This window comes from Heterodontus francisci, chromosome 1, assembly GCF_036365525.1.
Source record: "Heterodontus francisci isolate sHetFra1 chromosome 1, sHetFra1.hap1, whole genome shotgun sequence".
Classification (NCBI taxonomy): domain Eukaryota; kingdom Metazoa; phylum Chordata; class Chondrichthyes; order Heterodontiformes; family Heterodontidae; genus Heterodontus; species Heterodontus francisci.
This window is the reverse complement of record NC_090371.1, coordinates 121,406,947-121,432,909: the sequence shown is the minus strand read 5'-3', so window position 1 is coordinate 121,432,909 and position 25,963 is coordinate 121,406,947. Positions and strand designations below refer to the sequence as shown.

At 42.0% G+C, this 25,963-nt stretch overlaps 1 protein-coding gene across 1 annotated transcript; it reads left to right on the top strand.

The window, feature by feature from the left end:
* Nucleotides 1–506: 506 nt before the first annotated feature.
* On the top strand, nucleotides 507–24,247 carry exoc1l (exocyst complex component 1 like). The gene is made up of 3 exons (XM_068057174.1): nucleotides 507–633; nucleotides 14,217–14,347; nucleotides 23,990–24,247. The coding sequence occupies exons 1-3, from the start codon at nucleotides 507–509 to the stop codon at nucleotides 24,245–24,247; spliced, it is 516 nt and encodes a 171-aa protein (XP_067913275.1).
* Nucleotides 24,248–25,963: the final 1,716 nt, after the last annotated feature.

The window sequence follows — 25,963 nt, the reverse complement described above, 5'->3', positions numbered from 1 at the left end:
ATTGAAGAACTCTTGATATTGTTAGTACAATGAGAAATAATAAACTTGTTACTCAGCATTGAAGCTGCTTTATTGGAAAAATTAGTGGGCAAGAAAAATTTAATATTTCATATGATAGTTACAGCAAATCTAATGACAAAAACAAATTTTATGAACTGTAACACTGTTTTAACTTTGAAATATATTTTATTTCCGTTTTATACAGCAAGTTTCCTAATGGAAAACACCATTAAATCAATATCTCAACTTGGTTTTAATGACTATAATGGAATCTATATGGATTATAAATGACTTACTCGATATTTCGCTGGGGAACAATCTGGCTGGAATTTTGATTGAAACTGCAATCCAATGATGTTTTGTGTGACCTGGTGTTTAAATCCATAGAAACATCACTTCGTTCTCGTTATGCAGATTGTATACATGATAGCTTATGATTTGTGTTCAGGTACAGTGAATGAAGTAAGTTTGCCAAATGTTCCACATCTGAAAGTCTGCTTAAGGAAATGGCAGCATTACTCAGAAAAGCACTAAAGAAGAAGATATTTTGTCCAAATGGAGAACGTTTATTTGCTGTGATTGAAGTAATGACAGCTACGCAGGAAGATGAAAGGTATTACCTTTGCAGTTCAGGTAACGTCAGTACTTATATACAGTACTATACTGACCTCATTATCTCTGTAAATTGTAAATACATTTTAGGCAAACTACAAAAGAATAAATGCTAATTTAATTCAATCACAAAATAATTTGTCTTAAGAAATAGGACATGGTTAAATTATCAAATTCATTGAAACAGAAGCTAACCGTTTAATGTTTGAGTGGAATTTAAACAAAGAACCCTCTATTATAATAGATTGCTCCATTCCTAATTAATCATCTGCTTTATAATTATTGTGGCTGCAGCTACTCCCAAAGTGGAGCACTGAATTTTCAGGTTTTATTATGAATGTGATCTGTTTCCTATTATTTAGTTTATGACTTTCTTGAACTGTTAAGTCTCTAATATTCGCCTCATTGGGACAGTGGCTTTTTTTTTTCTATTAGTTCAGTCACTTTTCTGTAATCAGCAGCTGCAGCATTTCAGCATTGGTTGGGCACTATTAATATCCAGGCGAATTCTCTCAGCAACCACCAGAAGCTATTTTGTGTAACATCTGGAATTGTTTTATTTGTCTCTAACTGCATTTTTGCTAAACCACCAAGATGCAAAAAGTACATTTCAAGAAATGTATTTTATTATTAAAAGTGCTTGAAAGTCGGTTCTAGGTGTTCAGTGAGGTGTTTAGTCAGCTGTGGTATAGGTAGAAGCATGCCACATTTTGCAATTACTGGCTATGTTACTATGGAAGGATGTTGGTGTAACTTAAATTAAAAACGCTACTATTAAGTTAAATGTAGTCCTGTTCTGCCATTTGCTGTGGCTCTTCAATAGAACTCTTACCTCTCAGTCAGAAGGTTGTGGGTTGTAGCCCCACTCCAGAGACTTGAGCACATAATCTAGGCTGACACATCAGTGCAAAACGGAGGAAAGCTGTACTGGATAAGACATTAAACTGAGGTCATGTCCGCCCTTTCAGATGAATGCAAAAGATCCCATGGAACTGTTTTGAAAAGGAAATGGGGAGCTCTCCCTCAATCAACATCAGTAAAACAGATTATCTGGTCATTATCTCATTGCTATTTGTGGGATCTTGTTGTGTGCCAATTGGCAGCTGTGTTTCCGACATTATTACAGTGACTACACTTCAAAAATTACTTAATTAGCTGTAAAGTGCTTTGAGAGATCCTGAGGTCATGAAAGGTATTACGTAAATGCAAGTCTTTTCTTTTTACTCAGAGCATATTGTTACAACCGAGGCCTAGTCAATAAAGATGCAAAGCTTTAACAAACAGTTTGAAACATGACAGTAAATATATTGTTACGAAGGTTTCCATTTTTTGTTAAAACTTGTGAAACTATATTTTTAAAACTGAAAGGGATTCCATGGATGCTGGAATCCTGAAGAAGCTGAACTTTGGATGTTTTTCATAAAAGGGAGGTTAACAGAAGGTTGACCAGGAAACAAATCTTACTGGAAAGCATTTGTTGGCAAATAACCCAGCAGGGGGTTTGTGCTTGTGACTCTGAAAAGGATGTTTACAAGGGAATGGCAGACCAAGATTTATGGTTGTCATATGACTTACCTCTGGAAAGGTTATAGTTTCATTTTGAACTGTTTAAAAAAAGCCAGTGGGTGTTTGGCCAAGGACAGAAAGAAGGTTGTTTACTGACCTGCCAGCTGATATCACTCTCCCTCTTTGAAGAATCCCTGCATCTTTAAAGAGTTCCTGCATCAAGTTGTACTGTTGCCTCCTGGATTTGAAGAAATTCTGCATAATTTGAGAAAATGTGAGGTTGTTCACTTTGGCAGGAAGAATAAAAAAGCAGAGGATTACTTAAATGGAGAACGACTGCAGAATTCCAAGGTGCAGAGGGATCTAGGTGTTCCAATTTTACTTTTTACAAAATTTATCAGATTTTTAGAAGTTTTCATGATTTTAAAAATGGTGCAGGCATCCTCATTAAGTATTCATGAATTGAAAGGAGGGCCCCCCAAATTTCAAAGTGTAATTATTTCAGAATTAGTGGGCAGCGAGCCCAAATTGGTGCTGATTCCATACTTGCTGTTTGAAGTAGCGAACCCTTGGGAGTAGCGTTGGTTGACCCACTGCAACCTCTGGATTTGTGCACTATAGTGCACATCAGCCTCTGGGCATTGCAGGGCCTCTCCGACATCCCAGCACGACAAATGCTGAATGCATCACCACTACTGGCACTGCAAAATCCAGCCCAAATGTTTTATCCCATCCTTTGAAGAGATGCGTGAGATTGAGTGAAGAAGTGGGATTTTTTTTAACTATTTCTATTTGTCTGTTCATTTGCTGTCTGTAAAATAAAGCAGAATACTGATTCACATTAGGTCTTATCACACTGAAGTGTTTATCAATCCGTCCAATGAAAGATTGGATAACTGCATATAAAAGTATGAGCGAACACACAATATCTAGTTCAGTTCACAGTGGGGCTATTGTTACAACTTTGGGTTGTGTCTTTGGAGAATCAGATATTGGGCATTAATGGCACACTAATGAATATAAGATGCATGGACACTTTATGGGAGTACGTAGCACTTCAGTCTCCAAGAGAATAGTGGGGCAGATTTGAAACGTCTAACAAAGCACCACCATTAGCCCCACTTTACTGGGCTACGCAGGTGAAGAAAAATCAGCTCAGGTTCTCCTGATTGGTATGCTGTATTAAATGCAGAATTTTTACTAATTCAGAAAAGCAGCAAAAAAAATTATATCAAAGTGGTTTTTGTACGTATGAAACTCAATATAAATATCTGTTTGCTTTGTGATTATTGATTGATTTTTCTTTAACCATTCCTCATATTCATGCATTTATACTTTGGGTATAGATTTGAATTTATTGCCTGGATGGAATAGGGATGGATTGCATCCCCATAACAAAGCCCAAATGGAAGTAAAATTGGCCGAGCTCCATTACAGGCAAGGCAAGCCTCCGCATCCACTTTTCCTCTCTGCACTCTGCCTAGGTGATGCTTTATTCAGGTCTGAACAAAAGTAAAACGGGAAAGGAAGCCAAACCATGGCTTACAAGGGAAATTAGAGATAGCATTAGATCCAAGGAAGAGGCATATAAATTCACCAGAAAAAACAACAGACCTGAGGATTGGAAGCAGTTTAGAATTCAGCAAAGGAGGACCAAGGGATTGAGTAAGAAGGGAAAAATAAGAGTACGAGAGCAAGCTTGCAGGGAACATAAAAACTGACTCTAAAAGTTTCTATAGGTATGTGAAGAGAAAAAGATGAGGGCAGATAAATGTAGATCCCTTACAGTCAGAAACCGGGGAATTTATTATGGGGAACAAAGAAATGGCTGACCAACTAAATGCATACTTTGGTTCTGTCTTCACAAAGGAGGACACAAATATCATACCAGAAATGTTGGGGAACACAGGGTTTAGTGAGAGAGACGAACTGAAGGAAATCAGTATTAGTAGAGAAATGGTGTTGGGGAAATTGATGGGATTGAAGGCCGATAAATCCCCAGGGCCTGATGGTCTGCATCCCAGAGTACTTAAGGAAGTGGCCCTAGAAATAGTAGATGCATTGGTGGTCATCTTCCAAGATTCTATAGACTCTGGAACAATTCCTACAGATTGGAGGGTAGCTAATGTAACCCCACTATTTAAAAAGGGAGGTAGAGAGAAAGCAGGGAATTATAGACCAGTCAGCCTGACGTCGGTAGTGGGGAAAATTCTAGAGTCCATTATCAAAGATTTTATAGCAGAGCACTTGGAGAACAGTGGTAGAATTGGATAGAGTCAGCATGGATTTACAAAAGGGAAATCATGCTTGACAAATCTACTAGAATTCTTCGAGGATGTAACTAGTAGAGTTGATGAGGAGGAGCCAGTGGATGTGGTTTATTTGGACTTTCAGAAGGCTTTCAACAAAGTCCCACATAAGAGATTAGCGTGTAAAATTAAAGCGCATGGGATTGGGGGTGGTGTATTGCAATGGATAGAAAATTGGTTGGCAGACAGGAAAGAAAGAGTAGGGATAAATGGGTCTTTTTCCAAATGGCAGGGAGTGACTCGTGGGGTAGGTGCTAGACTGCAGCTATTCATAATATATATTAAAGATTTAGATGAGGGAACTAAATGTAATATCTCCAAATTTGCAGATGACACAAAACTGGGTGGGAGGGTGAGTTGTGAGGTGGATGCAGAGAGGCTTTAGGGTGATTTGGACAAGTTGAGTGAGTGGGCAAATGCATGGCAGATGCAGTATAATGTAGATAAATGTGAGGTTATCCACTTTGGTAGCAAAAACAGGAAGGCAGATTATTATCTGAACGGCTATAAACTGAGAGAGGGGAATATGCAGCGAGACCTGGGTGTTCTCGTGCACCAGTCGCTGAAGGTAAGCATGCAGGTCCAACAGGCGGTAAAAAAGGCAAATGGTATGTTGGCCTTCATAGCGAGAGGATTCAAGTACAAGAGCAGGGATGTCTTACTGCAATTATACACGGCCTTGGTGAGGCGACACCTGGAATATTGTGCGCAGTTTTGGTCTCCCTTTCTGAGGAAGGATGTTCTTGTTATAGAGGGAGTGCAGCAAAGGTTTACCAGACTGATTCCTGGGATGGCAGGACTGACGTATGAGGAGAGATTGAGTCGGTTAGGATTATATTCGCTGGAGTTCAAAAGACTGAGGGGAGATCTCATAGAAACCTATAAAATTCTAACAGGACTTGACAGGGTAGATGCAGGAAGGATGTTCCCGATGGTGGGGGAGTCCAGAACCAGAGGTCATAGTGTAAGGATATGGGGTAAACCATTCAGGACTGAAATGAGGAGAAATTTCTTCACCCAGAGAGTGGTGAGCCTGTGGAATTGGCTACCACAGAAAGCAGTTGAGGTCAAAACATTGTATGTTTTCAAGAAGGAGTTAGATATAGCTCTTGGATTTAAAGGGATCAAAGGCTATGGGGCGAAAGCAGGAACAGATTACTGAGTTGGATGATCAGCCATGATCATAATGAATGGCGGAGCAGGCTCGAAGGACTGAATGGCTTACTCCTGCTCCTATTTTCTATGTTTCTATGCCCAGACAGTAAAGACTAAAAAATCGATCCCTATCAGATTCTGTGGCCTAGAAATTCAGCCGCACAGTGCCTATTTTTCAGACACTAAACGGCCTCCGAAGCATCCACTATGGCAGGTGGGAAATAAAGAGCCCGTTTTACAAGCCGAAAATGCACCATCCACTGTAGAGTCATGGAGTCATTTATGGCATTTGGTCCCACTGAGTCCATGCCAGCTCTCCACAGAGCAGTCCAGTCAGTCCCACTTCCCTGCTCAATCCCCTTCGCCCTGCAATTTTATATCCTTCAAGTGCCCATCCAATTTCCTTTTGAAATCATTGATAGTCTCCACTTCCACCACCCTCGCGGGCAGAGAGTTTCAGACCATTACCACCCGCTGCATTTTAAAAAAAGAAGTTCCTCCTATTCCCACTGCATCTCTTTTCTAAAACCTTCAACCTGTATCCCCTAGCCTTTGTACCATCAATTAATGGGAACAGTTTTTCCTTGCCTCACTTATCTAATCCTGTCATAATCTTGTACATCTCTATCAAATCTCCCCGCTACCTCCTTTGCTCTAGGGAAAACAACTCAGCTTTTCCAACCTAACCTTGTAACAAAAATCCCTCATCCCTGGAACCATTCTGGTAAATTTCCTCTGCACCCTCTCAATGACTCTCACATCCTTCCTAAAGTGCAGTGACCAGAACTGGGTGCAATGCTCTAGTTGGGTCTTAACCAGAGCTTTATAAAGGTTCATCATAACTTTCCTGCTTTTGTACTCTATGCCTCTATTTATGCAGCCCAAGATCCCATATGCTTTGCTAATCACTCTCCCGATACGTCCTGCCACCTTCAAAGATCTATGCACATGCACCCCCAGGTCCTCTGTTACTGCACACTCTTAAGAACTGCACCATCAAGTCAATATTGGCTCACCCTATCCCTTCTGCCAAAATACATCACCTCACACTCATCTGTATTAAATTCCATCTGCCATTTGTCTGCCCATTCTGCTAGCCTATCTATATCCTGTTGCAGGCAATTCATATTCTCACTGCTTGCCTTTCCTCCAAGTATGGTATCATTGGCAAATTTTGAGATTCTACTCTATATTCCAAGATCCTAGCACTGACCCTTGGGGAACACCACTATCTATCACCCTCCTGTCTGAAAAACAAGCATATGCCATGACTCGTTGTTTTCTGTCCTTAAGCCAGTTTCGTATCCAATTGGATACTGACCCTCCTATTCCATGAGCCTCAATTTTGTTAACCAGCCTTTTATGTGGTACTTTATCAAATTCTTTCTTAAAATCCATATAGACAACATCCACCTCATTCACTTCATCAACCTTCTCTGTTACTTCATCAAAAAATTCAATTAGATTAGTCAAGCATGATCTGTCTTTTACAAATCTGTGCTGGTTCTCCTTAATTAACTCAAACCTTTCCAAGTGTCTGTTGATTTTTTTTTCCTGATTATTGTTTCTAAAACCTTACCACTGATGTTAAACTAACCAGCCTGTAGTTGCGAGGACTGATCTTACACCCTTTCTTGAATAAGGGTGTCACATTTGCCACTGTCCAATCCTCTGGCACCGCCCCCCATGTCTCGGGAAGATTGGAAGATTATGGCAAGCCCTTCCACTATCTTCACCCCTACTTTCTTTAGCAACTGGGATGCAAGCCATCTGGAAGAGATGACTTATCTACTCTAAGCATAGCCAATCTTTCCAGTACCTCCTCCCTCTAAACTTTTACCCTATCCATTATGTCTACTCTCTCCGCTTCTACCAATATTTTGTCAGAGTCCTCTTCCTTAGTAAACAGAGATATAAGTACTCATTAAGTATTCTAGCCTTGCCCTGTGCCTCTAAGCATATATTACCCTCTTTGTCCCTAATAAGCCTCACTCCACCTCGACTACCCATTTACTATTTACATGCCAGTAGAAGATTTTTGGGTTCCCTTTTATGTTGACTGCCATTCTATTCTCATATTCTCTCTTTGCCCGTCTTATTTTCCTTTTCACCTCCCCTCTCAACTTAATGTATTTGGCCTGGTTCTCACTTGAAGAATTCACCTGACATGCAACATACACCCTCTTTTTTTTCTGTTTCATCATATATAGGTCAAAAAATCAGTGCACAGTGCCCATGCCTGAAACAGGCATTCGGCTTTTGCATATCCAAATAAGGGCCTTAATGCCTGTTTGAGATCCTTTCTGCAAGATTGATTTGCCCTGAGGCAGCAAACACTAGCTGTACTCAGAAAAAACAGATCTAAATGCAGCCCTTAAAGGGACCGCCTGTTAGGCCACAAACAACAAGGTAAGCTCTTAAAATATACTTACCTGAATGTGGAGCTGCAAGGAGCTGGCTGCTTCTGGCCAGTGCTTCCCCAACACCCACCCCCTGCCCATACCTCCTTCCTCTGATTGCTGCTGCCCTCACAGACCTCCAGTATGCAAACTCCAAGTGTCACTACGTGCTGAGGTTCTATCTGTCCCCGGTGTTGCGAAGGATGGGCTTGGCCACATTGCCGCGGAACGCTCCATGCAGTTGGGCCGTGCCGTACCACCTATCCTTCGTGGAGCAGTTTCTGCCGGAAAACACCTTTGACCACCAGTCCATCAGGCAGTGGTCTGCACGGAATGTCCTCAAGTGCCTACGGGAAAAGGAGACGGTGGATGCTGTCGGATGGTTCCCCGAGCAGACCGTCAAAGTCATTTGGCGGAATGCCTCATCACCAGAACTTTCAAACAAGCACCAAGACGTAGCTTGGCTGGTGGTGAGAAGGGCCCTTCCCGTCAGATCCTTCATGCACACCCGAAGTCTTGCCCCCTCCGCACAGTGCCCCCGCTTTGGCTGTGGTGGGGAAGAGACGGTCGCCCACCTCCTCCTGGAATGTGTCTTTGCAAAGCAGGTGTGGAAAGAGATGCAGTGGTTTTTGTCGAGGTTCATCCCAAGCAGCTCTGTAACACAGGAGTCTGTGCTCTACGGGCTGTTCCCAGGGACGCACACCGAGACAAACATCAACTGCTGCTGGAGGACTATCAATTCGGTGAAAGACGCCCTTTGGTCTGCCCGAAACTTGCTGGTCTTCCAGCACAAAGAGTTGTCCACCACCGAATGTTGCAGACTGGCACATTCCAAGGTCCAGGACTACGTGCTGAGGGACGCACTAAAGCTTGGGGCAGCTGCAGCAAAGGCTCAATCAGAAAGACCACAGTGTAAGGACCCCCACCAAGCTGAACTGAGGGGCTGGATCCATGGGAAACCCCTCGAACTGTATCGTTGATATTTTCATTTGCTGTAAATGTGAAACTGTAATTGGCATGACAATAGTGAAATGGAAGGGTTGTGAAGAAACTCATGATAGTATAGAAGGAAACTGATCTCCCTTGCAATGTTTGTATTTTTTGGTGCTGTTTGAAACTGTTTGGCAATGTAATTTTTGCAGATTTTTATGAATAAAGTATATTTTGGAAATAAAAAAAAAGCTGCTGCCCTCACATTCACCACTACCTCCTGCTATGAACAGGTGAGAGATGATAGGGATGGCTCTCCCTTTTTCACCTCTCAACTGAGAAGACAGATTTTTTTTAAAAAGGTGTTTTTTTTTAGCCTCAGTGCTTTAATTACCAAGAATAGAGAAATGATAGGTTTTCTCATAAGTTTAAAAGAAAAATAAGTGTTTATCATACAACACAAAAAATATACGCAACAACACCCACTGTCTGACTCATGCAGGTACATATACACTCAAGAAAAGATAAAGATTATAAAAATAATATGCGTTAGGTTTGATGATTTTCCCCAGGGTAAAGACAGTGCAGGCCTGTATTCTTTTCCATTGTTCACTGACAAAAGACTTGGGAAGTTCAGAAAGATGGATGTACTGATGCAGACTGCTCCTGTTATATTCTAGCCAAAGGGCAATGGTGCAATCCTGATACAATTTCTCATGTCGGGAGCTTAAAACCAAACTCCAGTTACTGCCTACATGTAGTTCAAAGCTGGTAATCTTAGGCAGGGTCCCTTCTCTTCAACGGGACAGATGAATCTCCTTTGTCTGCCCAAAACATACCTTCATTAAAGCTCCTTATCAGAAACCTTGTTTGTCATCTGACCATAGTTTCTCTTTCCATTGTCCTCATAAATGGTGTCTGATGGTGAGGCCATTGTTAGACAATGGAGTTCAGGTATCATTCATCCTCATCTGACCTTGATAAAGTAGGTTCTTTTCACACTCATTTTTTGGGTTAACAGTACTGTCGCAGATTGTTTGACTCCAAACTCAAATTTCAATCAGTTGGAGAGAAGCAGCCATTTCCACAGAAAAGACCATTTGCACTTTAATGATTTTTCAGGGATGTGTACAGAAAGGTCATTTGTATTTGAATGTCGTCTCCAAAACTTGACCAGACATGAAAATTAACTCGGGCTTTTTGTAGTTCTTTGTATATTGGCAGGAAAGGAAGGGTCACCTGACCTCTTACTCCATTTTGTTTACAAGAAAAGTGTCCATTTCAGGTTTACTTCATAAGTTCATTTTATAGTTCAGAAGTTCGAATTGTGTGGGTGTGACACTCCCCTGAGGCCACAGTTACCTCCACTCCCTCTTCACTGTTACCTCTGGACCCAGTTCTCCACTGTTACCTTCTACCTGGTCGCTCCCTTCCTAGTCTCCCCCTCTTCCTGGACCCCATTAGCCTCTTAACTGAGGGCCAATGCTGGGATCACAGCGGTCCAATCTTCCATTCCACTTCAGCAGCAAGATGCCTGTTAGTTTCCACAGTTCACCGGTTCAAAGATAATGAGGACCAATGTTGGGCATACCGTGGGCCTCACGATTCAGGAGCAGGGATTGATCTCTGCACTCACCTGAGTTTCTAGGCAATAGCCTTTACCTTGACTAAACTTTGTTGGAACAAAGCAGAAAAGCACTAATGTACATATGGGTAAACTTTACAAAATATTCCTCCTGGTATGGAAGCCTGCTGAATGAAAGGGCAGATCAGATGCACAGGTCAGCACACCAGTCTCCCTTCCCTCTTGATTTTTTTTTTTGATCATCAAAATCAAAGACTGAAAATTTAGCAAGCTAATCGTTCACCCAATTTACCAGCCTCACCTCCCATGGATCATTTAATCCCCATATTCCAAACCTCCTTTTCTCCACCTCATGTGAAAGATTAGATTAGATTAGAGATACAGCACTGAAACAGGCCCTTCGGCCCACCGAGTCTGTGCCGACCATCAACCACCCATTTATACTAATCCTACACGAATCCCACATTCCTACCATATACGTTCAGTGTCCTACAACTAATTCAGTTGTCTTCTGTGTCATACAGGCCCCCACCTGCCAAGAATGAGGCACATTAATTTCACCACATGGACGTTAAACTTCAAATTGTTGCTGGGAAGAAAAGAGGGCCTATCACAAGGAATTGCCAGGCCCCTCGCCAGAAAGACACTTTTTCATACGAACAGACAGTGTTGGAACAAAGGAGCCAGTCCCTGCTCCCAATACACAGAAGACATGGTCAAACCAGTTTAGTCACATGACTAACTGGCTGTTGCAGAGTTTTGAACTGAAAGTTTTAAATTGGCCACAGAGAATTTGAACACAGAAAGTTGTTTGCTGCTGGAGTGAAAATACCTCTCATGGGTGGCTCGCCGCAACTTCTCCTGTCTGCTCTCATCTCTTTCTCACCAGCTTTGGAATCCATTGAAGACACATGAACCCCAAGAGAGAAAAGTCTCCTACAGTGAACAAGGTTTAAGAAGAATACTGGATCCCAATGAAAAGCAAGAGCAACCTACAAAAGGACTCTACAGCAAGCTCGAAGCACAGTAACAAAAAACCCTCCGCAGAGATTGCCTCAAACTGTTCCACTTTATATTTTCTTCTTCACTTTTCTGTCTCTATTTGCATGTGCTTATCGCGTATGCATGCTAACGTGGGGCACGGCATGTATCCGTAAGCGTTAACTGAATTAGAGTTTTTAATTTTAATAAATTTCACTTTCGTTCTTTAAACCTAAGAAAACCTGTTTGTGCTCATTTCTTTGCCTTATAATTGGAAAGCGGTGAACAAGGATTCACCAAGGGGGAGCTCAAAACACTGTGTTTAAAATTAAATCCTGTTAAAGTAAGACTCGGTAAAGGCTGAAAACGACCCCTAGAAACCTTTCTCACCTGGTCGTAACATCTGAAAGAAATTCCTGTTCAACCCCACATGGGCAATTAGGCAAGCCATAGGAGACTGTAAATCTTATCAATTATTTTCCAGCATGATTCATTCTTATCATTCATATACAGAAGACAGCTCTTTTTCTAGAAGTTAAAATAGTGCCTTCTTGAAAGATTATTGTGATGGCGTCCTCGTGTGCAATCTATACAGCTGACATGTTGAAGGGACTGTTGGGTGCTGTGACTTTGGATTCAAAGCTAGTGTTTTTTTTTCTGACAGTCATTTACTGGAAATGAAACTAAAAGTTTGAGTTCTGGGAAAACAAGGCTGGTCCTAACCAGTTTTAAAGTACAGGTCACACAGTCATGTGAGGAAGGTGTGACTAGGGATATTCAAGGCTCAGTTTTCTGCTCTGCTGTGTGGAATCAAGCAGTAGGATGTTGTGGTTCCAGAGAAGCTGCTTGGAATTGAAACAGGCTGCAAGCTGTGACTGTTTTCGCTGCAAGCAGAGGAGCCTGAACTCTGAGAGCTAACCATTGGCGAATATGACTTACACCAGTTGTCATTGGTGACTTAGAGTTATCAGTGGAACTACACCATCAGGATGATGAGGTTGTTTGAGAGGCAAGAAGAACAAACTATTAAACGGAAGATTGCATCGCTCGCTATTAACGGGACTGCAGCGGTTCAAGAAGACAGCTCACCACCACCTTCTCAAGGGCAATTAGGGATGGGCAATAAATGGAGGCCTAGCCACCGATGCCCACATCCCATGAATGAATTTTTTAAAAATTACTTTTGTATCTGCATTCTGGAGGACAGGACTTGGAAAACTACCTGAGGAAGTTTCTGATTTTGATGTACTTTGGGACTGTTCGGCGCCCTCTTGCTGATAGGAATGCTCAGAAGATTCGTAAGGGCTATCTTTGCACCTGATAATTAATGTGTAACCTTTAAGGTATATATATCAACTGTTCATGTTTAATTTCTGTTGGTTGAAGTTTGAGAGTTAAAGTAAAACTTATAAAAGTGAAATCATGTCCCTTTTGTTTTTTTGTTTCCTAAATTGGGGTCAATTGTAGATTTGATTGTTTTGGTGTGTTGGTCTCCATGGGGATCATAACATTTTAAAGAATCAGTCTTTACTACCTCCTGGGGAAAATGTTGCACCTTCTGTGAAAAGGAAAACTTCCCAACATCCAACTTCACACAATTCCTCAATTTATATGGGTCCCCTCTTGTTCTACCTGTCCCATCGCCTCAAACACACTATCTATCTACTTCTCCTTACCTTTTAAATATGTGGATTCCCTTTAAATCTAGAACTGTGTAGTTTGTAAACATTAGTTTTTCATCTAGTTAATTCCTTTTGCGCTATAATTTAAACATGATGTGACTATGTTGGACAGTCTGCAGTACAAGTACATAAATATTAGCCTCAAACTATAAATAGAATGTGCACTTCGTGGCTCAGATATTAAGTTAAAAATGTATTCCCTCTCCAAAGATTCTCCTTTCTTTTGAAAATACTGACTCAAGCTGGACTATTGTTCCATAAGGACCACTCCCCTTGCCCAATTGCCTGAGCTTAAATACTGACTGTAGTTGGCTCTTAAATTGGTCAACATCAAAGCCAAACCCAATCCAGATGCTGACCTAGGTGCCACTTTTCAGCAAGAGTCATCAGCTATCAATGAAACATGAGAGTTTTGGATTCCATAAACACCCTCTGACTGTCCGTATTAAAAAGAAATGCTTCACTGAAATATTGAAAATTTCTGTATTCAATCCTTTTCATATGTTTTGACTGCAAGATAAGTAATCTCCAAAAAAAAAGCAAAAAAAAAGAACTTTCCAATCAGTCACAATACAGACCATTAAAAAACATCTAAATTGTTAATCCATAGTTTGAAGTTCTTACCATCTTATGGAAAATTTTAGAGCAATACGTTATCCTTTTTTTTCTAGTTTGAAACATCCCACGATTTAAAGTCTTTTGCCTACAGACAGTTTAAAAGCAAAATTTACATGGAACCAAAATATTTTTCTTTCTTTTTGGTAAACTGAGGGAAAAACTTTGCGATAAAATACATTTTTGATTAGGAATATCTAGTTCATGGTTTGATATTTTATAAGATGAGTTTAATAACATGATGCTACTTTTTATCGCAGCAAAATACTGCGGATGCTCGGGTTCTGATGAAAGGTCATCGACCTGAAACAGTAACTCTCTTCCTCTCTCCACAGATGCTGCCAGACCTGCGGAGAAGTTCCAGCATTTTTTGTTTTTACTTCTTTTTACCATGTCTGCTTCACTTTTTAAAAATTCTATATGCACCATCTTTTCATTTTAGTAACAAATTGCAAAGAGGTGCAAATCACATTCGTGAAAAACGTAACTTCGAGTCAAAATGAACAATTTGAAAAAATTAATACATGGTACCTTGAAGATCTTAAGCTTGTGGATGGAAAAGAAGCAGACCAAGTAAGTAGCTAACCAAATGGATTTGAGCTGTATTGTGTTTTCTATTTCTTTTTGCAACAGACAATATTCACTGACTCTTTATCACAAGTTCATTTTGCTATTTCTGGTGTATTACATTTATCAAGCTTTAGCCTTTGCATGTGTGGAAAAACATTGGAAATTCATTCATAAGTTAGAAAATGTTGCATCTAATACTGTACCACAATGTAATAATGATCATTAAGAGTTATCTACTCTACTTTAACTGTCCTGTTTTCAGATCTCTATCAATGCTGCTATATAACCTGTATGTGTTGGGTCTCATACTTCAAGCTAACATTTTCCTCCATTTTGGTGAATGACTAAGGGTAAATTTTGCAAGATGCAAGAATTAGGCACAGAGGTCAGTATGTCCAATTCATAGCACTCACAATTTTGCAGTGATTCTCCAATCTGTGTTTCCATCAAACAAGTCTTGACAACAGGGCGGGATTCTCCTATTTGGGGAGGAGTAATAGTGGAGTGAGACAACTGCTTGCCCCTCTGACTCCATTCAAACCCTTGGGTTGGGGATCATTCACTTGGAGAGATCATTCCTACCTAAGACCACATCTATGGTGATCAGTGACAGATGTATCACAGTGGAGCTGGAGCAGGAGGAACAGGGGTTATGAATTCTAGCAGTTCCAACAACAGCAACTTTCATTTTTATTGCCCCGTCAATTTAGAAGATAATCCAAAGCTTCACAGAGAAGAAACAGTGGAGCACAGTGGAAGAGTTGGGAGATGTGACTAAAAACCAATCTGAAAGATATGGTTTAAGGGGGTTTTTAAAGGTAAGAAAAGAGGAATTGAGGCAGAGGAGTTTAGAGAGCGTTCCAGACAATACTAATGAAACATCTGATAGCTCTGGCAATTATAGTGTAACTGAAGAAGGAGATGTCTGCCCATAAATGCTGCCTCCCAAGATTACCAACCACCCCCTCACAAGCCCAAAGTGTGGGAGCCGGCTGATTTCCCAGTTCCCATGACTAGTGAGTTGAAGTAGAAGCAAGTATGGTGCCCACAACTCAACAGTTGTAGTTTAGTTTAGTTTAGAGATACAGCACTGAAACAGGCCCTTCGGCCCACCGAGTCTGTGCCGACCCATTTATACTAATCCTACACTAATTCCATATTCCTACCACATCCCCACCTGGGTGGAGCACTACCTAGAACTGTGCTCCAGGGAAAATGTTGTCACTGAGACTGCCCTCAATGCAGCCCAGTCTCTGCCTGCCATGGATGAGCTGGACGAACAGCCAACAAAATCGGAACTCAGTGATGCCGTTGATTCTCTAGCCAGTGGAAAAGCCCCTGGGAAGGACGGCATTACCCCTGAAATAATTAAGAGTGCCAAGCCTGCTATACTTTCAGCACTCTACGAACTGCTTTGCCTGTGCTGGGACGAGGGAGCAGTACCACAGAACATGCGCGATGCCAATATCATCACCCTCTATAAGAACAAGGGTGACCTCGGTGACTGCAACAAGTACTGTGGAATCTCCCTGCTCAGCTTAGTGGGGAAAGTCTTTGCTCAAGTCGCTTTAAACAGGCTCCAGAAGCTGGCTGAGCATGTCTACCCTGAGGCACAGTGTGGCTTTCGAGCGGAGAGATCCACCATTGACATGCTGTTTTTCCTTCGCCAACTACAGGAGAAATGCCGAGAACAACAGATGCCCCTCTACATTGCTTTCATTGATCTGACGAAAGCCTTTGACCTCGTCAGCAGACGTGGTCTCTTCAGACTACTCGCAAAGATCGGATGTCCACCAAAGCTGCTAAGTATCATCACCTCATTCCATAACAATATGAAAGGCACAATTCAACATAGCGGCGCCTCATCAGACCCCTTTCCTATCCTGAGTGGCGTGAAGCAGGGCTGTGTTCTCACACCTACACAGTTTGGGATCTTCTTTTCCCTGCTGCTCTCACATGCATTCAAGTCTTCAGAAGAAGGAATTTTCCTCCACACAAGATCAGATGGCAGGTTGTTCAACCTTGCCCGTCTAAGAGCGAAGACCAAAGTATGGAAAGTCCTCATCAGGGAACTCCTCTTTGCTGACGATGCTGCATTAGTATCCCACACTGAAGAGTGTCTGCAGAGACTCATCGACAGGATTGCGGCTGCCTGCAACGAATTTGGCCTAACCATCAGCCTCAAGAAAACGAACATCAAGGGACAGGACATCAGACATGCTCCATCCATCAATATTGGCGACCACGCTCTGGAAGTGGTTCAAGAGTTCACCTACTGAGGCTCAACTATCACCAGTAACCTGTCTCTCGATGCAGAAATCAACAAGCGCATGGGAAAGGCTTCCACTGCTATGTCCAGACTGGCCAAGAGAGTGTGGGAAAATGGCGCACTGACGGCCGACAATGTCTCCGCTTCAAAGACGTCTGCAAACGCAACATGAAGTCCTGTGACATTGATCACAAGTTGTGGGAGTCAGTTGCCAGTGATCGCCAGAGCTGGCGGACAGCCATAAAGGCGGGGCTAAAGTGTGGCGAGACAAAGAGACTTAGCAGTTGGCAGGTAAAAAGACAAAAGCACAAGGTGAGAGCCAACTGTGTAACAGCCCTGGCAACCAATTTTATCTGCAGCACCTGTGGAAGAGTCTGTCACTCTAGAATTGGACTTTATAGTCACTCCAGGCGTTGCTTCACAAACCACTGACCACCTCCAGGTGCTTACCCATTGTCTCTCGAGACAAGGAGGCCAAAGAAGAGAAGAAGAAGAAGATTTAACCTAACTCTCACTTTAATAATTCACCTGACATGCATCATACACCCTCTTTTTTTGTTTCATTATATTCTTTATCTCCCTCATCATCCAAGGAGCCCTGGCTTTGGTTCACTTGGCCCAACTCATTCTCCTGTACCAAATCCAGGAATACCTCCTTCCGAGTTGGACTGAGAACATACTGGTCAAGGATGTTCTCTTGAACACATTTAGGAATTCCTCCCCCTCCTTACCCTTTACTGTAACATTATCCTAATCAATATTTGGGTAATTAAAGTCCCCCAATATCACCACTCTATTGTAATGACATTAAAAATCTACATTTACTTTATTTCACATAAAATAAAGTACATGCATCAGGTTATGACTCCTTTTTTTTCCCAATTCTCGACACTGATTTAAACATTGGGTGAATTCCCTCAGGGATTTTCCTTTTTGATCCATCGTAACTTCAATTGAAGAGACACACAAACATCGGAAAAACAGCTTTATGGCAGACAAGCAGAACTTTCTCTCTGGAAATTCTCTGCTAAAATTTTGTCTTCGAACTCCTTTTGTTTCCTTCATGGTTAGAGATATAAAATACAAGGACACAGAGTTTATGGTTAGTGGCAAAGCAAGGGCACTCACTCACTGTTGACCATGAAGTAAGTCTCTCTGAGAGATCAAGTGATCTCTCTGGTGAGAATTTCACCTCTAGCATCGTGCAGTGGTACTGCAACTGATTGTAGCATTCTATACTGGGAATTCCCTACGTGGAGTTGGAGTGATCATGGAAGCAAGTGAGTTCAAGGGAGGGAACAGCGATATCCTGGAGAATATCAACATTACAAAGGAGGAGGTGTTGGAGGTTTTGAAGCGCATTTAGGTGGATAATTCCCCAGGGCCTGACCAGATGTATCCTAGGATGCTATGGGAAGCAAGGGAGGAGATTGCTGGGGCCCTGGCAGAGATTTTTGTATCATCATTAGCCACGGGTGACATACTGGGAGACTGGAGGATAGCTAATGTTGTGCCTTTATTTAAGAAGGGCAGCAGAGATAAACCAGGGAACTACAGGCTGGTGAGCCTTACATCAGTGGTGGGAAAGTTATTGGAAGGGATTCTGAGAGACAGGATTTATATGCATTTGGAAAGGCAAGGTCTGATTAGGGATAGTCAGCATGGCTTTGTGCGTGGGAAATCATGTCTCACGAGTTTGATTGAGTTTTTTGAGGAGGTGACCAAGAGGATTGACGAGGGCAGGGCGATGGACGTTATCTACATGGACTTTAGCAAGACCTTTGACAAGGTCCCGCATGGTAGGCTGGTCCAGAAGGTTCGAACACATGGGATCCAGGGTGAGCTACCCTATTGGATACAAAATTGGCTTGGTGATAGGAGGCAGAGGGTGGTAGTGGAGGGTTGTTTTTCAGATTGGAAGCCGGTGACCAGTGGTGTGCCGCAGGGATCGGTGCTGGGCCATCTGTCGTTTGTCATATATATTAATGACTTGGATGTGAATGTAGGGGGCATGATTAGTAAGTTTGCAGATGACACCAAAATTGGTGATATGGTGGACAGTGAAGAAGGTTGTCTAAGGTTACAACAGGATATAGATCAAACTGGGAAAGTGGGCAAGGGATTGGCAAATGGAATTTAATGCAGACAAGTGCGAAGTGATGCATTTTGGGAAGTTAAACTAGGGCAGGACAAATACAGTGAATGGCAGGGCCCTGGGGAGTGTTGTTGAGCAGAGAGACCTTGGGGTACAAGAACATAGTTCCCTGAAAGTGGCAACACAGGGTGGTAAAGAACGCATATGGCATACTTGTCTTCATCGGCCGAGGCATTGAGTACAAGAGTTGGGATGTCATGTTACAGTTGTACATAACGTTGGTTAGGCCACATTTGGAGTACTGTGTGCAGTTCTGGTCGCCGCACTACAGGAAAGATGTGATTAAGCTAGAGATGGTGCAGAAAAGATTCACAAGGATGTTGCCTGGTTTGGAGGGCTTGAGTTATAAAGAGAGATTGGATAGGCTGGGTCTGTTTTCCCTGGAGCGAAGGAGGGTGAGAGGGGACGTGATAGAGGTAGATAAAATTATGAGAGGCATAGTTAGGTTAGATAGCCAGAGTCTGTTTCCCATGGTAGGGGTGACTAAAACTAGAGGACATAGATTTAAGGTGAGAGGGAGGAGGTTTAAAGGGTTCAATGGGGTAAATTTTTCACACAAAGAATAGTGGGTATCTGGAATAAGCTGCCTGAGGAGGTGGTGGAGGCAGGAACAGTAGCGACATTAAGAGGCATCTGGACGGGTACTTGAATGAGCAAGGCATAGAGGGATATGGAATTAATGCAGGCAGGTGGGATTAGTATAGATAGGCATTATGATTGGCATGGATGCAGTGGGCCGAAGGGCCTGTTTCTATGCTGTCCGACTCTATGATGTCATCAGGTTGAGCAAGCAGCCAATCACATTAAAGGATTTTCACAGACACACAAGCAGGAAACAAAAAGCACTGAAACAAAATCATATCTCAAAATTTTTACATAGAGCAAAGTAAAAATTGGGACATATATATGGGGTGCGGTACAGGTAGAAAATAAAATCTTCAGAATTTTTTAAAAAATTATTTAAAAGATTTAGCTTAAAAAGTCTACTAATTAACCATTTAACAGCATGCCACAATCATACAATTATTTTTTCAAGGCAAGTTCTGTTGTTCATCAAATGTCATTAAACATGTCACCATTAAAAACTCAGTTACACCATATTGAACAAGGTGTAACTTTTTAAGGGATTTTGAATGGCTATATGGGGCTAGGAAAGGTGAAATTCTCACTGATTTCAATGATTACTGGCTCTGGCAGGGGAGGTGGGGGTGGGGGTGGGGTGGTCCACAGTGCAGCCTGTTTCAGAGCCCTGAATGACAGACCACAACTTCAGGCTTTTTGCATAAACCTGCACCTCTCTGACATTCTGAAGTTGCAGTCAATTTCAGGTGGGTAATGACAGCAAATGCTGTCAGTTTGCTGTCAGCCGCTGACCCCCTCTGCACCCGCCAACCCCCTCAAAATCCGGCATGAAAAGCCGTGAGGGGCAATGCCTTCACATGAAAATCCTGATTTTAACCCTGCTCATCCAGTCGGAGCAGTGCAGGTTAGGAGTTGAAATAGCAATCAGGCACTTTCTGCTACATTCCAGATACATTCAAGCCTGCTGTCACTTAACTTGTGGGTTTTTGGGAATGTTGAAGTCACCCACCAAAGTCAGGGAGATCCTAATATTAAAATTAAGGGACAAATTACATCACTACAGGCCTCCAAACAGTCAGAGAGAGATAGAGGAGCAGATATGTAGGCAAATCCCAGAAAGGTGTAAAAATAATAGGGTAATAATAGAATGGGATTTCAACTTCCCCAATATCAACTGAGATAGTCTTCGTGCAAAAGGCTTAAAGGGGCGGAATTCTTAAAATGCATACAGGAGAGCTTTGTGAGCCAGTACGTAGAAAGTCCTACAAGAGAAGGCGCACTGGGCCTAATCCTAGGGAATGAAGCTGGACAAGTGGTAGAGGTGTCAGTGGGGGAAGCATTTCGGGGATAGTGACCATAACTCTGTAAGATTTAAGGTAATTATGGAAAAGGACAAAGATGGACCAGAAATAAAGGTACTGAATTGGGGGAAGGCCGATTTCAATATGATAAAATAGGATCTGGCCAAAGTGGGCTGGGAGCAGCTACTTGTAGGAAAGTCTACATCAGACCAGTGGGAGTCATTCAAAGAGGAAATAGTGAGAGTTTAGAGCCGACATGTACCCGTTAAGGTGAAGGGTAGGACCAACAAGTCCAGGGAACCCTGGACGTCAAGGGATATAGAGGATTGGATCAGGAAAAAAAAGGAGGCTCATGGCAAATTCAGAGTGTGCTGAAAACAGCAGAGGCACTAGAGGAGTATAGAAGGTGTAGGGGGTACTTAAAAAAGTAATTAGAAGAGCGAAGAGGAGACATAAAAAAAACACTGGCGGGCCAGATAAAGGAAAATCCTAAGGCATTTTCTAAGTATATTAAGGGCAAGAGGATAACCAGGGAAAGAGTAGGGCCCATTGGAGACCAAAGAGGCACTTTCGGAGGACATAGGTGAGATTTTAAATGATTACTTTTCATCTGTGTTCACTATGGACGATGTAGGTGTAGTGATCAGGGGGGAGGGGGATTGTGATATACTTGAACATATTAGCATTGAAAGGGAGGAAGTATTAGCTGTTTTAGCAGGCTTAAAAGTGGATAAATCCCCAGGCCCAGATGAGATGTATCCCAGGCTGTTATGTGATGCAAGTGAGGAGATAGCAGGGGCTCTGACATAAATTTTCAAATCCTCTCTGGCCACAGGAGAGGTGCCAGAGCACTGGAGGGCAGTGAATGTGGTACGATTATTCAAGAAGGGTAGCAGGGATAAACCAGGTAATTACAGGCCAGTGAGTCTAACATCAGTGGTAGGGAAACTATTGGAAAAATTTCTGAGGGACAGGATTAATCTCCACTTGGAGAGGCAGGGATTAATTAGGGATTGGCAGCCTGGATTTGTCAGGGGGGGAATCGTGTCTAACTAAATTGATTGAATTTTTCAAGGCGGTGACTAAATGTGTAGATGAGGGTAAAGTAGTTGATGTAGTCTACGGGGACTTCAGTAAGGCTTTTGATGAGGTCCCGGATGGGAGATTGGTTAAGAAGGTAAGAGCCCATGGGATCCAGGGCAATTTGGCAAATTGGATACAAAATTGGCTTCGTGGCAGGAGGCAGAGGGTGATGGTCGAGGGTTGTTTTTGCGATTGGAAGCCTGTGACCAGTGGTGTACCGCAGGGATCAGTGCTGGGACCCTTGCTGTTTGTAGTGTACATTAATGATTTAGACGTGAACATAGGAGGTATTATCAGTAAGTTTGCAGATGACACGAACATTGGTGGTGTCATAAATAGTAATGAGGAAAGCCTTAGATTACAGGATGATATAGATGTGCTGGTAAGATGGGCGGAGCAGTGGCAAATGGAATTTAATCCTGAGAAATGTGAGGTGATGCATTTTGGGAGGACTAACAAGGCAAGGGAATTTACAATGGATAGTAGGACCCTAGGAAGTGCAGAGGGTCAGAGGGACCTTGGTGTACTTGTCCATAGATCACTAAAGGCAGCAGCACAGGTAAATAAGGTGGTTAGGAAGGCATACGGAATACTTGCCTTTATTCGCCAAGGCATAGAATATAAGAGCAAGGAGGTTATGATGGAGCTGTATAAAATGCTAGTTAGACCACAGCTGGAGTACTGTGTACAGTTCTGGGCACCACACTATAGGAAGGATGTGATTGCACTGGAGAGGGTGCAGAGGAGATTCACCCAGGATGTTGCCTGGGCTGGAGCATTTCAGCTATGAAAAGAGACTGAAAAGGCTAGGGTTGTTTTCGTTAGAGCAGAGAAGGCTGAGGGGGGACATGATTGAGGTATACAAAATTATGAGGGGCAATGATAGGTTAGATTCGAAGAAACTTTTTCCCTTAGCGGAGGGGTCAATAACCAGCGGCATAGATTTAAGATAAGGAGCAGGAGGTTTAGAGGGGATTTGAGGAAAAATCTTTTCACTCAGAGGGTGGTTGGAATCTGGAACGCACTGCCTGAAGTGGTGGTAGAGGCAGGAACCCTCACAACATTTAAGAAGTATTTAGATGAGCACTTGAAACGCCATAGCATACAAGGCTATGGGCCAAATGCTGGAAAATGGGATTAGAATAGTTAGGTGCTGGATGGCCGGCACAGACACGATGGGCTAAAGGGCCTGTTTCTGTGCAGTATAACTCTATGACTCTATGACATTGAACCTCTATGCAATTTTAACTGGAAACGTAGCTGTAATGACCTGTGCCAGAGCCATTGGTGAACTCTGTCAGCAGCAGAATTGGGGCCAGAAATGTCCCAGGTACGTGTAATTTTTAAAGTTTTTTTTTAATGTTTGCTTGTCGGCCAGGTGGGTCAACTATCTATGGGTTGCAATCTTAGCTGTCATGACTGGATTGTGCCTGCCAGTGCTAACTTGCCAGAGTTTGCAAGATCAGTGGGAGGGCATCTCATTACCACTGCACAAGCAGTGCAAGCAGCACATCAGGCATATCTCCAGCACTCATCACAGCTGGAAATCTTGATGCCTGCACATCATTTGCATTAAGGTTTCCTAGACTGCCTCACACCCCAGTCCCTGTTCCTCTTGACTTCCTGAGAAAAGGGGCCGATCTACACAAGTTTTTCTTAAAAGATTCTGTCTAGCCCGGTCCCCACCAGTGGGGCTCACATCAGCCTATGTAGAGGCTGATACTCTTCTCTAACTGGGTATTCTGTCATCCACTGATAGGCCAGATCCCTATGGAGGCTAAGTCGTGGGAACACCCAATGTAAGGAGTCCTCTTGCCCTCTTGGTGTTATTTGCCTTGAAAGAGGCAAACAGAGATTCTGCTCCTTTAAAAGGCCAAGAATTCGTTCCCAGAAATGGCAGAGAACTAGTGCAATTTGATCTCCACCATTTTCCGTGTGGTTTGCTGGTCGCCACTCTAACTCTGGCGGGACACTGGCAGAATTTCTGAGGAAATTCAGCTCCAACATTTGTAAAGAGCTGAACAAAGAATGTTGGTGTTAGAATATGATTGTACTGTTAGCCTTTCTTAAGGTGAACTCGGAGAAAACAGAAACCTCCCTAGGAGAAAGGAACAAAGAGAAATGATGCATTTGCACTGCAGAAATGTTCCCGAAACATCTTATTTAGTTAACAATGTTGCATGCTTTCCTTCAAAAGTTAGTAATGATTAATTAATGAAAAAATAGCTAATTTGTCTTTTGAATTTAATTTTTAGGATAATCCACACTTTGACATGCATTTTGATAAAGTTTATGGCTGGGAAACTTCCAGCACAGCCTCCAAGTATACCTTTGTCCGATGTTTGCAGGAGCTTAATCACCACTACCTAGGGAAGAAGATCACATTTGTGAATTTTGACATTGATTACTTAATAGGTGCCAGTTCAAATATGAATAGAGGGGACTGTATGCTTGCTCTGAATATGTGTGTGTTGTATATTTGTAACTGTGTATGTTTGTCTTTGTGTAGATAAGAATCATACAAGATGTTTCAAGTGAACTATACAGCTTATGTTAATAACTGCTTGTTGGCAAAAGGAAATAGATACAATCATTAATCCTTTAAGGATAGAAGCTTTATCCCAGCTCTCTCTCTCATTGCCTTATCCCAGCTCCCTCTCCCGCTGCTTTATCCCAGCTCCTGCTCCCACTCCCACTGATTTATCTCAGCTCCCTCACCCGCTGCTTTATCCCAGTCCTGCTCCCACTCCCACTGATTTATCTCATCTCCCTCTCCCGCTGCTTTATCCCAGCTCCTGCTGCTTTGGATGAAAAAGGTCAAGGATAAAGTTACTAATTTAAAGCAATGATTAGATTGGTGCTAAGCTTCAGTTTTTAACAACTGAAAATTGTAGAAGAAAGCAAAGATTGAGGGAGGAAAGGAATACTGTAGTTTTGAAGTCTGAGGAAAGAATGAATTAGAGTACGAACAGTGTAAACGAGGCTTCATGTGAACACAAGCTGTATCTTGTGAGATAAAGGACCAGAAATTCATTGCAACATCTTTCAAACAAGCTGCCAAATTACTATGAGCTAACAATCATTCCTTTTTTATTTGTCTAGAAATTCTTCAACTCTGCTTTCTGAAATAGATAAGTTGCTGTTTCACAATTCTTAAAATCATTTTACTCCAGATGCTCGGTTTAATCAATTACATTAAATAATTTTTCCAGTCCAGCTTTTCCACTTGTTAAGACTGAGTATGGAAGAATGCACTGTCCTTCTCTAGTTCCACTACTTCACTGGTCACAACATATATTTAAATGTTTTACGCAGTTACCAATACAGCCAATTATATACTTTATATTAGTTTCAGAATAAAAATCAGCCAACCAGGTGTCTTTAATAAACAACAAAATTGTTGATTTATTATAAAACAAGACTTATTCAATAAAGATGCAAAGCTTATTAACAGTTTGAAATATGAAAGGTTATTTTATAAGGGTAGATATTTATACTAGCATACGCACACACACTGGTTAAAGAAAAAAATAAAGAAAAATGAAAAGCTGGCTCTGCAGAGATCAATTAAAAAAATTCTTTGGCCAAGTTATTGTCAATTCTTGAAGAAAAAGGAAAAAATATGGAATGTTCCAGTTGGCCTTTGGTCTGGTGTCCAGGTGCATGTAGATGGCTGTCACTGGAATCTTTCTGGAGCAGTTCTGTTCAGGAGATGTCAAGGAGTAGTCTTGCAGGCTTTTCGGGAGAATTACTGCATCTGTGGTTTCAGTCATCACACTACATTCTCAGAAGATTTTTCAAAACAGGTGGAAAAGGATGAGTTGGGTGGCTTCTCTCTTTGCAGGATACACACCAACTGACCATTCAAACAGTCCGACCCCAAATCAGAAAGCCAGAACTCCTGACAACCATAAATCTAGATATGTGACTTCTCTGTAAACAACTCCAATAGCCAGCAAGGCTCCTTATGTTTATTTAGCACTTCATTGTCTCTTCCAATTAGTATTTTTTTAAAATCTGAAGTGTCCTTCCAGTAACCTTTTAAAAAAAACAAATCCAGATATCTCCTCAGTCTTTCAAATGAACCAATTTTCACAATCTTTCAAACACGAGCCTTCAACAAAAAATATTAATAATGGAAGCACCTTCATGAAGGGCCAGTATGCTGTACAACTCTATGACTACATTGATGCACTCCTTTATTCATCTTTGTACTATTCACTCTTCTC